Consider the following 12903-nt stretch of genomic DNA (forward strand, 5'->3'; position numbering starts at 1 on the left):
TGCTTAGAATAGCAGTCAATGTGAAAAAGAACAGCTGCAGTATAAAGCAAGAGGGAGGGACGGAACATTAGAATGAGCCTAGGATGACATGGGAGACAGATTTCAGAGTACCACAACACGACATCCACTTTAAGCCTATATACACAGAGCCGGACTATAGGGAGGGCACATAAGGCACGTGACCAGGGGAATGCACCAATTAACCCTCCTTGTCTAATTTGGTTCATCTGATCTACCCGATCCAGCATTTTTTAGTTATACCCCTGGCAGTCACTATTTATCACCAATGGAACCCTCCATCTCCTGGGAAAACAGGGGGGGGGGTACCCTGATGGCGATTCGGCAATCTTATCCAGCCTAGAAGATCTGGAGAGGAGGCCTGCACAAGTCTAAGTGAGTGTCTGTCTCTTATAGACTTCGGTGGAGAGGGCCATGCGCATGCTGCAATAGGGGTTTAAGCAGGATCCGGTTCCCAAAAGTGAGGCACCTATAATAGATTTTGCCTGGTGGCCTCCACCAGGCTTGATGCGGCCCGGTCTATACATATAATGGGCTACAACCTGGCGGTGTAAGGGTTAGGAGAGATACTAAGATCAGACTTGTCTTTATATTTATCAAGTAGAGCGGCAACACTGCGACCTGAAGTGCAATGAATCTCGACCCTCCCCCGGGATCTTCCCGCCAGAATTTCATTGGAAACCATCCCAGCTTATTAAACCTTGATTTTCCTGACTACGGAGCAGAAATGTTTAAATCTATTTACGTGTCTCTCCTCCGAATACTTCTGTGCATTGAGACTTCTCTAAAGTGGAAAGAATAAGTTGGAGGAAGATGCGCCGCATCAGCAGAGATCTAGGAATATTTTTCACTTTGTGTCCTTTATATTGTGTGACTTTTATATATTACCCAAACGGCACTGACCTCCAATTAACCCCTGACAAACACCCTCTAATTCCAGCAATGAAGTTGTGTGAAAGAGAAACATTTCTAAACCACTGCTCTAAATATAGTTACCACTAGGGGGAGCTTTAGCTTTTTTTTACTACATGTGCCTGAAAGAAAGAACATTTTCTCCACATTCCTGCCAGATGTGATTCTCTATAACAGCACACCATGTGGCCCGACATGGAATTGCAGGTAAAACTTATCATTTTGATATAAAAAAAATCATTACTAATTGAACAGCACAAAGTGGCAGCATTCCAAGGAGGTTGGAGGACAATTTGGAACATGCTATATCTTTAAGGGAAATTTGTATTGGCGTATCCCGCCAACACTCTATATGAACAGCCTAATAGTTTCCCAGTGTCTTCAGGGTCCAGGATATGGCCTTTTGGATTGTTACCTTGCCGATTCCTTCATTTCCCCCTTACATAAGCAGCGCCAGATGTTTCTGGCAGCCTCTTATCTTCCTCATGCATCCTAATAGATCTGTATCCTCACGTGTTTCTGTCTTCACCTGTATCGTGCCACCTAATACAATGCACGCTGTATGCCATTCTGATTGGTTCCCTGAAGACGAATAGGGGATGAGGATGCAAGAAGCCAAAAATTTGGTCATGTCTGATTGGTCAAAAATGGTTCACTTTGTGTGCACTCGCATCGGGATATAGTGGGGCATGACGTGGTGATTATTTTTATCTTGACTGTTTTTCCCTCTGTTGTACCGTCACTCGCGTCTCATATTTCCCTTCCCTGCTCAATATTCCTGTTCCTTTCATCTGATATTTAATTAAATCCCCTTTATCCCGATTCATTTGCATCAGTCCGTTAGGAAACAAATCTTTTGCATGTAAAAATGTACAAAGCGTGGGAGCAGTACACACATTTTCTCTACTTTGACAGATGCTTGACGCGACCTACCAGGGGTCGTTAATCAAAAAACATGACGTTTTACAAGTGCAGAATAGGCGCATTTCGTGACATCTGTGCATTAATAACACTAGTCCCATTTGCAGGATTATAATGGCCATGAAAACATTGCTGTGTGGTCCTAGGGATGACCAAGCCATATACCTTGTCTCTGGTGACCCATAATATATGAACCCCCTTCTTAAAAGCAGCAATTTTTCAAGAATTTTCTTAGAACTCTGCATTGTGCCTCTGTTGTTCCTCCTAGAAATGTATAAATAAATTGACAAATGGGTGTTACCATTCCTCTTGTCAAAGGGGCGTGTGTCCCTACACAGTATCACTCGGTCAGCACTGATTGGAGAGTGTCAGTCTGTGTAGGGACACACCCCCAACTAGTAACACCCAGATCACAATTTGTTCATACATTTCTAGGAGGAACAACAGAGGAATGCCACAAAGTAGAGTTTTCGGAAAAGAATACAAGTTTTTAGTAAAAGAGACATGTCGGCAAAATTGGCAGCTCGTTTTTAAGCAGTTTTTTTTTTTCGATAGTGTAATGTATAGTGTAGTGTTTGCTATTACTACAACCGTATTCTTACTTGTGACATCTACAGTACAGTATATGGATGGAGACACGTTCTGCATTATTATACGCCCTGCCAATCCATGCCGTGCTCCCTACAGCTTTAAGACCAGCTGTCACTAATTGTGACCTTGAAGTTCCTGTGTGACCTTGACATAAAAAACACGTCCGTGCCTCAGATCTCTTGCTGGAAGTTTTGAAGCTCAGATACAGATGCAATTGGTATTAGAAATGTTTTCTGATTCCACGTCCAGACGTCTTGGGTTCTAAATTTTTCTTTGAAAATTACTTTTCCTGAAAATAAATTTTTTTTTCAACACAATTCTAACGACTTGTCTACACACAAAGCAATTGCTGCAGAAAATTTCTACAGAAATTCCATTGAAAGTATTAGATTTTCCGCTGGGGCAAAAAACATACCATTTCCTGCGGTTTATACGGCAGAATATGGTGGCGTATTTTGCTGCGATTTTCTCATTGTTGGGGGATGGTGACCTCTCCTCTGAAAAACGCAGCAATTCCGTTTACTTTCCGCAGCAGGAATGGACATGCTGCCAGCCAAATAATTACGCACCGCAGTTCAATTTCTGCTCTGAGTTTTTACGCAGCGTGTGGATGAGATCTGTTAAATCTCACCCACTTTGCTGTTACTGTGTTGTGTTTTTTCTATCCGCAATTCCGGACGGAAAAAAACGCAGCAATTCCACAGGGTGTGGACAAACCCTTAGGCTTCGTTCACATCTGCGTCAGGGTCCCGTTCTGGCGTACCGTCTGAGCTTTCCGTCAGAACGGGACCCTGACCGACCAAACGGAAACCCTAGGTTTCCGTTTTCTTCCCCATTGATTTCAATGGTGACGGATCCGGTGCAAATGTTTTCCGTTTGTCACCGTTGTGCACCTGATCCGTCACCATTGAAATTATGGTTTCCGTTTGTTTCAGTCAGGGTTCCGACAGAACATCGGAACAGAGCCCTGCCGCAGATGTGAATGACGCCTTAGATTGCAATTCTTACTGTGTTTTTAAGGAACTATCCAGGCAGGGGCACAATCTGCCAAACCCAAGGATCCCTCCAAAAGTTCAAGTAGAAGAAAATAAGAAAAACTGAGTAGGCTTCTCGCCACCCTTATATTCTCCCATGTAACCTACTGAATAGGGTGACGCCTCCAGGAGCCGTCTGGCCCTCCTTGTTCCATCACTGTAACCCCCCCCCCCCCCCCCATTTATTATTTGTACTCTATGAACTACAATTCGTTTAATCCAACATCCAGAGGTTCAGAAAACCCAATGACCTTTTGAAAAATAGCCCAAAAGAAAAATGTATTCTTGAAATGAAGGTCTCCGGGGTCCATACTCAAGAAAAAGGTGCAAATCCCAAATGGGGCTCGCACCCTAATGCATGTCTTCAATAACCCGTAAACCAATCCTCCACCTTCTCCTCAGTTTGATTTGCTATGTGAAAACCGTGACTTCTTTTACCCCTCACTGGGCGGCAGGTCTTGGGTCACAGATTAGTTTGGGGCCAAATGGTGACATGTCCATTACCCAAGTGCAGATTCGAGATGCGGGTATCTACGCTAAGGGCACGCATGGTTTGCCACTGGGTCCCCCTTTAAAAAACAGCTTCCTCGGAAGGATCAATATTGGATGGTCCGAAATTTTTGGGGGTCCAAAGAAGCAATTAAAGAAGAATCAGATCCATAAAGTGATTATAGGACTGGGCTGGTGAGGAGTTCTGGTGGGGGCTCAATGATCCTGGAAGATTGTTTTTTTACTTTAATTAAATTAATCCTAATGATTGGTAATTCTGAGGTCCTGGAAGATGATTACAGCTCCGCAGATATAACCTTTCATACTCCATTAATTACAAAGACCAACAAACTACATGGGGAGTACAGTGCACTAAAGCTTTCTCCAACAGCGCCATATCTATAACTAGATGCACCTCACCTAATTCATCTTGAGCCCTTTATTTTACAACGTTGACCTATTCCAGAGGAAATCAACAAAACAAGGGTTTGTCCAAGTCTACCCAACTTTATCTCCTCTGTCTAATATCATCTCCATTTGTTCAAAAATGATAAATGCCGGGTGGTTAATAGCAAAATGCAGGGGCAGACTGAGACTAGTGATGTCATGGTGCCCCCAGATGACATCATTTCATATCACATGATTAATAGGATGAGGATCAAAAGTTACCTGTATATTGGATGCCAAACTGCTCTACTGACAGGGGTCCACAAGCAAACTTTAATGTCGTCTTAAGGTCGATGGGGGTGGCTAATGGTCTTTCTCACATTAGGGCAGACTGGAACTAGTGATGTCATCATACCCTGGGATGACATCACTTCATATCAAAGTTACATGTATATTGTTCAACAAACCACTCTACTGACAGGGGTCCACCAGTGAATCCTAATATTATTTTAAGGTCGTTGGTGGTGGTTTATGGTCTTCCTGAAATTAGGGCAGAGTGAGACTAGTGATGTCATGAAGCCCTGGGATGACATCACTTCATATCACATGATCAATAGGATGAGAATCAAAAGTTACCTGTTATTTGGATGCCAAATTGCTCTACTGACATGGGTCCACAAGTGAACCCTAATGTTGCCTTGGGATCAATAGGTGGGTTATGGTCTTCCTCATGTGACAGCAGACTGTGACTAGTGATGTCATGGTGCCATGGGATGACATCACTTCATATCACATGATCAATAGGATGAGGATCAAAAGTTTCCTGTATATTAGACGCCAAATTGCCTAATTGACAGGGGTCCACCAGTGAACCGTAATGTCATCTTGGAGTCAATGCGGGTTGCTTATAGTCTGTCTCCTATGAAAGCAGACTGGTGATGTCATGGTGCCGCAGGATGACATCACCTAATATCACAAGATCAATAGGATGAGAATAAAACGTTACCTGTTAATTGAATGCCAAATCATTCTACAGACGGGTCCACAAGTGAATCATAATGTCATCTTGGGGTCGATGGGGGTGGCAAGTCATCTTCCCCATATCAAAGCCGACTGGGACTAGTGATGTCATTGTGCCGCGGGATGACATCACCTCATATCACTTGATCAATAGGATGAGGATCAGAAGTTACCTGTATATTGGATGACAAATTGCTCTACTGACCAGTGAATCATAATGTTGTCTTGCTGTCGATAGGGGTGGCATATGTTGGCACTTTTGGCCACCACTAATAATTGAAATGACAGAGCTGCGGTAGAAGAAGGGTTAACATCCCTCCACCTTCCCTTGTGATTTATGTGTCCGACTCTCAGTAATCATAACAATATTATGATCTTTCTATGGGCGATAATCCAGATAAATTCTGACACGTTGAGACGAAGATGTTTTATCAGTGGAGGAGTATTATTAAGAAGGGAACGTCTCCCAGAGGAGCGCGCTTCCAGGACAACCTCCAAAACATTCGTAGGTGCGCGTAAAACTGGAATTCTTCTCATGATGAGCTCCAAGGCCCGCGGGCGGGGGTGTCCTTAAAATGAAAATATGTCTTTCTTCTAAGAACACGCTGATTGCTCTTGTAAAATCTCGCTATGTTGGAAGGCGAGCTCTAATTAGGAGATATCTCTCAGGGAAAGGATTGCCGAGCGGCGCCACCGAGAAACGGAATAAATCCATATTTCTTATATTTGTTGTGCGGTGGGTTTGTGTTATTGGTTTCCTTCAGGGCTATTGACAATCGTGATTATCAGTGTAATATATATCTATTAATAGAGGGGTGTAAGGATTTATGTGACCAGATCAACTCATCAATAATGTTATGGCTTTACCGCAAACACTTCATGGTAACTCCACCCAAAATACATCATTCTCCTACTGCTTATTATTAGTTATTCATTGGTTTAGCTGCGCGGACTTTTAACAAGCTCTTCCAGGAGGCGCCTTAGATTTCAGTTGCAGCATCGCGTATGGATGATGCATTTCAATACCATTTTAATTAACTTTTTAAAAAAATGCACGTATCTGGGAACTGCCTTCCAGTTCATGAATAGAATGCCAGAACTGCAGTGGAGACTGACACTTAGTAGGAAGATAAAAAAAATAAAAGCACGGGAATTGCAACACTGCACAATAATGACGATCTGTATGCAATTCAAGGTTTATGAAAAGCTTAGAACATTATATATATAAAGTGTGTGTGTATGTATGTATGTGTGTATATATATATATATATATATATATATATATATATATATATATATAAAGCCCTTCAAGAAGGTGTTGTTTCTGGTTCTTGCTACTACATCCCCCATCATCCCAGTTCCTGGGGCTTTTCAATCCCAACATATCCAATCTTCGTCTTCGTATCCTAACCTGGTGGTTGGCATAACAAGATGTAGCCCTGTCCAGGAGTCCTGGTTCAGATGCCCATATGGAATGGGGCCAACCTGAGATGCTCCCCCTGTCTACTTCTATGGTACATATGCCTTTTGTAGCAGGGGTTTCTGAGCTACCATTGCATCTAGGGCTCATATAGTTTTCTTTCGGGGGGTCTTTTGATGTAGTCCATACTAGTTGTATGGCCTCCTATGGCTTCAGTCATGTCTGATGATTCATTGATATGGTTAATGATACCGGACCATCATAAATGGTTGAGTATTTCTTTGTATGGTACCTGCCTGCCTCAACCCTTTCATTCAGCCCCATCGTCCCTACGCTCCTCACAAATAGCTCCGGTATCTATAAAAGCAGATCTGTTCCCGCATGGTAATCAATGCAATCTGAAAGTTTTCCACTCTTTAGACCCTTGACAACTCAGCTGGGCCACTGAGTTTTGGATTAGAAGACGGTAGGAGTCTATAGAGGTTGTGCAAAGTCTTTTTAAAAAAAAAAAGAAATAACGGGGCTATTGGATACGGCTCCATACCAAGCGCTATAACAGGAAAGGTTCCAGCTGTGAAGACACGTCTATAGAAAAGAGACACGATATGACGGCTGGAAGGCAATGTATTATTCTGGAGGATAAAAAAAGAGATGGTGGAGATGTCAATGAAGCTTGGGTAGGCTTTGTGAAAGGAATCTTCAATGTAAAGGGTCATGTTGGCTTCCACCGTCTTATTATCAGGGGACGTTGAGGTTCAGAGATGACCCTTTGACATCTACTGAGGTTCTTTGGGCCTTACTAAAAAAGATTATTGAGTTCAATGATCAGGGGGGGGGGGTTGTTAACAAGACATATGTGCTAAACCGGTGAGAGGTTCAATGGTTACGCAGAATGATCGGCAGATGCGATAAAGACAATGCAATTAAAGGGATGCTCCACTTTGGACAATTCATACCTGTTAGAAGGTCCCTTGACTATAAGCAGATCACAAAGTGTCCTTTTGCTGGAAACCCCAGCGATCAGCTGTAAGCCCAGCGATCAGCTGTAAGCTGTTGGGAAACCTGGCAGTAAGTGTTTAATTTCCCTGCAGCGGCCACCACAGGGGAAATGAAGCATTACACAGTGTCCATTCAAATCAGTGGGTTGTCTGTGTAAGACAGGACAGGACAGGTCCTCCAGAGAGAGAGACGCTCTCTGTAACCGGTCTCCACTAGGGGGTATGGAAATGGGTTTTCTAAACTGGACAATCCCTTTAAGATAATATAATGGCCGATACTAGAAATGTATCTAAGGACCAAGAATCTCATGGACAGCCATTGCCGTTTGTGCAGCCTCTTTTATTTTTTCCATTCACTCAATAAGGATAGATCATCAAGTTCTTCTATTTGTTTCTTCCACCAGTTGTTCCATTGATGACCAAGTGACGCGAGTGGCCTGGCTCAACCGGTCCAACATCCTGTATGCAGGCAATGACAAGTGGTCCATAGACCCTCGTGTCCAACTACTGAACTACAACAAGACCGAATTCAGCATCGTCATTACCCAACTGGATGTGGCAGATGAAGGTCTATATACCTGCTCCTACCAGACCCAGGATAAGCCCCATACTACACAGGCCTATCTCATAGTACAAGGTAAGTTGTTGTTGATTACTATTTAATGGACGTTCACTAATATGGTCCCTGTCACCCTGAGCCATCCCATTAAAGTTTGTTAATCAAGCATCTCCACTGGATCCACACATCGATGACGTTCAAGTTACGTACAGATTTCCCTATGTGAGCCCATATGAGAGCGTTATGTTGTTGATGACATGATCACTCTTTCTCCTAACTACGGGCATAGTCATTAAAGGGGTTGTTCACATTGGATAATCCCTACTTATTAGAAGGGTCCCCTGACAATAAGCAGATCATAAAGTAGACTCCCAGCGATCAATTGTGATCTGTGGGGAAACTTGGCCGTAAGTGTTCAATTTCTCTGCAGTGCCACCACAGGAGAAATGAAGCATTACACAGTGCCCATTCATATCAATGTGATATATGTATGCAGTACATGGCAGGTCCTCCAGAGCGAGGGACGCTCTATGAAACCACTCTCCACTCTGGACAAGAGATGAGGATCCTGAATAGAGGACCCCCCCCCCTCTATTGACTTCCTTAATAGGGTGTATGAAAATGGGTTTAATAAACTGGACAACCCCTGTAAGGGCATTCTGAGCAAATTAAGAGGATCCCCAATTCTGGACGCCCTCTAATAGCCATAGTGGGAGTCACTGCATGTAATGGCTATTGCTCTGAAGTAGACGGGGGATCTCCATTACAAGGATAGCCCATGGTCTTTGGGCCACTCTACCCAATAGAAGCTCATTGCCGGCAGGGACCCTAGAAAACAGACTTCTCTATATAAGAACCTCTTCATGCAACCAAGGGAAAAGAATGGTCAAGAGAGTATCCAGCGAAAGATCACCAAATAAATGTGAATAGAAGTCATGTTTTATTCCCGGAGAACCCCTTTAACCTCAAAATCTTTGTCTACAATTTTCCATTTAGGTCCTAATTCATTAATTCGGCCTGGGTATACCGTGCATTCAGATAATTACCTATTAATTACACCCGTTGTAAACCTCTGGCGGGTCACCGTCCGTCGAAGCCGTGGACATCATGTGTAACCTATTAGCGATATCCGAGTTCAGGCTAAATTAATAGGTTTGTATCCAGAATTATTAAAATAGGAGGCACGGATCATGTTTCTGCTTTGCCTTCCAGCCCGAGGATGTGTTGTGGGTTGGAGCCGCTAAACATTCATTTATGATGTATAAAGTATAATTATGGGTTGTTGCTTTTAGTTATTATTAAAGGTTCCAGAGAATTACAAGACGCTCTCCGCAGCTGCGGGATATTTATGGGCTTCTTGTAGAACCTTCTATTAGTCTATGGTCTGATCCGTATTATGGCCGGTGCCTGACCTGGTAAAATATATTGTAGGTTCTATTATAGGATTCAATGATGATAATGCATTATTTATCACCACACGTTTCACCACATTTAGCATCTTGGATGGCTCAATATGACTATTGTGGGGTATGTACGACGCACTTGTCTATGCCACATGGTTGGATTTTTTCATGGCTTAAATCAATGGGGGTCAATTTGCTGCATTATGGGGGCCCCAAGTCTGGCTATTGGGTAGCCATCGCCAAGTAACTCTCTAATCCTGTGTTAGAGGACTGCATAGGAAGGCTACAGGACAGCCCTATACAGTCCACATGAAGCCCATGGGCCACCAGTTGGGTGCCATTGACTAAATATCAGATTGCTATATCTCCCAACTAGCCCAATGGGGTCACATTCTAATGGGGTCACATTCTCATTCAGGTTTACACAACCCGCGCTTTTAGGAAAGAAGAGTAGAGTAAATATCTCCCATAAATATTAAAGGAGAGTGACCCAATGTGCACCGCTAATTCTCTGCACGAATTCCAGCAGTCAGACCCATCAGACATTACCCATCAGACCCATTATCCATCAGACTCATAACCCATTAGACATTATCCATCAGACCCATAATCTATCAGTCATTACCCATCAGGCATTACCCATCAGACCTATAACCCATCAAACATTACCCATCAAACCAATAACCCATCAGACATTACCCATAACCCATTAGACATTACCCATCAGACCCATAACTCATCAGACATTACCCATCAGACCCATAACCCATCAGACCTTACTCATCAGACCCATAACCCATCAGACATTACCCATCAAACCCATAACCCATTAGACATTACCCATCAGACCCATAACTCATCAGACATTACCCATCAGACCCATAACCCATCAGACATTACCCATCAGACCCATAACCCATCAGACATTACCCATCAGACCCATAACCCATTAGACATTACCCATCAGACCCATAACCCATTAGACATTACCCATCAGACCCATAACCCATCAGACATTACCCATCAAACTCATAACCCATTAGACATTACCCATCAGATCCATAACTCATCAGACATTACCCATCAGACCCATAACCCATCAGACATTACCCATCAGACCCATAACCCATCAGACATTACCCATCAAACCCATAACCCATCAGACATTACCCATCAGACCCATAACCCATCAGACATTACCCATCAGACCCATAACTCATCAGACATTACCCATCAAACTCATAACCCATTAGACATTACCCATCAGATCCATAACTCATCAGACATTACCCATCAGACCCATAACCCATCAGACATTACCCATCAGACCCATAACCCATCAGACATTACCCATCAAACCCATAACCCATCAGACATTACCCATCAGACCCATAACCCATCAGACATTACCCATCAAACCCATAACCCATCAGACATTACCCATCAGACCCATAACCCATCAGACATTACCCATCAGACCCATAACTCATCAGACATTACCCATCAGACCCATCAGACATTACCCATCAAACCCATAACCCATCAGACATTACCCATCAGACCCATAACCCATCAGACATTACCCATCAAACCCATAACCCATCAGACATTACCCATCAGACCCATAACCCATCAGACATTACCCATCAGACCCATAACCCATCAGACATTACCCATCAAACCCATAACCCATCAGACATTACCCATCAGACCCATAACCCATCAGACATTACCCATCAAACCCATAACCCATCAGACATTACCCATCAGACCCATAACCCATCAGACATTACCCATCAAACCCATAACCCATCAGACATTACCCATCAAACCCATAACCCATCAGACATTACCCATCAGACCCATAACCCATCAGACATTACCCATCAAACCCATAACCCATCAGACATTACCCATCAGACCCATAACCCATCAGACATTACCCATCAGACCCATAACTCATCAGACATTACCCATCAGACCCATAACCCATCAGACATTACCCATCAGACCAATAACCCATTAGACATTACCCATCAGACCCATAACCCATCAGACATTACCCATCAGACCCATAACCCATCAGACATTACCCATCAGACCCATAACCCATCAGACATTACCCATCAAACCCATAACCCATCAGACATTACCCATGAGACCCATAATCTATCAGTCATTACCCATCAGGCATTACCCATCAGACCTATAACCCATCAAACATTACCCATCAAACCAATAACCCATCAGACATTACCCATCAGACTCATAACCCGTTAGACATTACCCATCAGACCCATAACTCATCAGACATTACCCATCAGACCCATAACCCATCAGACCTTACTCATCAGACCCATAACCCATCAGACATTACCCATCAAACCCATAACCCATTAGACATTACCCATCAGACCCATAACTCATCAGACATTACCCATCAGACCCATAACCCATCAGACATTACCCATCAGACCCATAACCCATCAGACATTACCCATCAGACCCATAACCCATCAGACATTACCCATCAGACCCATAACCCATCAGACATTACCCATCAGACCCATAACTCATCAGACATTACCCATCAGACCCATAACCCATCAGACATTACCCATCAAACCCATAACCCATCAGACATTACCCATCAGACCCATAACCCATCAGACATTACCCATCAGACCCATAACCCATCAGACATTACCCATCAAACCCATAACCCATCAGACATTACCCATCAAACCCATAACCCATCAGACATTACCCATCAGACCCATAACCCATCAGACATTACCCATCAAACCCATAACCCATCAGACATTACCCATCAGACCCATAACCCATTAGAAATTACCCATCAGACCCATAATCCATCAGACATTACCCATCAGACCCATAACCCATCAGACATTACCCATCAGACCCATAATCCATCAGACATTTATAGCCTATCCAGTGTAATCTTATCTTTTGTATAATGAAAAGTTCTGCAACCAACTTTCGAATATACTTTGCATTTATATTTCTCACCATTTTCAAGATCTCTGTTAGCTGTCAGTTAACTTTGTTTTTCACTATCAGAGGCATAAACCCCACACAGACCTCATATTTCCCACTGCTGATACATTTGACCTGCACTGATACATTG

The 12903-nt window shown here is 43.2% G+C and overlaps 1 protein-coding gene across 1 annotated transcript in view; it reads left to right on the forward strand.

Moving 5' to 3' along the window:
- IGLON5 (IgLON family member 5) overlaps nt 1-12903 on the forward strand; it is a 423086-nt gene that overhangs the window by 322851 nt on the left and 87332 nt on the right. The window contains 1 exon segment of the mRNA XM_075840383.1: nt 8195-8427. Coding sequence (XP_075696498.1) covers nt 8195-8427 — 233 coding nt within the window.

This window comes from Rhinoderma darwinii, chromosome 10 (assembly GCF_050947455.1).
Source record: "Rhinoderma darwinii isolate aRhiDar2 chromosome 10, aRhiDar2.hap1, whole genome shotgun sequence".
Lineage (NCBI taxonomy): Eukaryota > Metazoa > Chordata > Amphibia > Anura > Rhinodermatidae > Rhinoderma > Rhinoderma darwinii.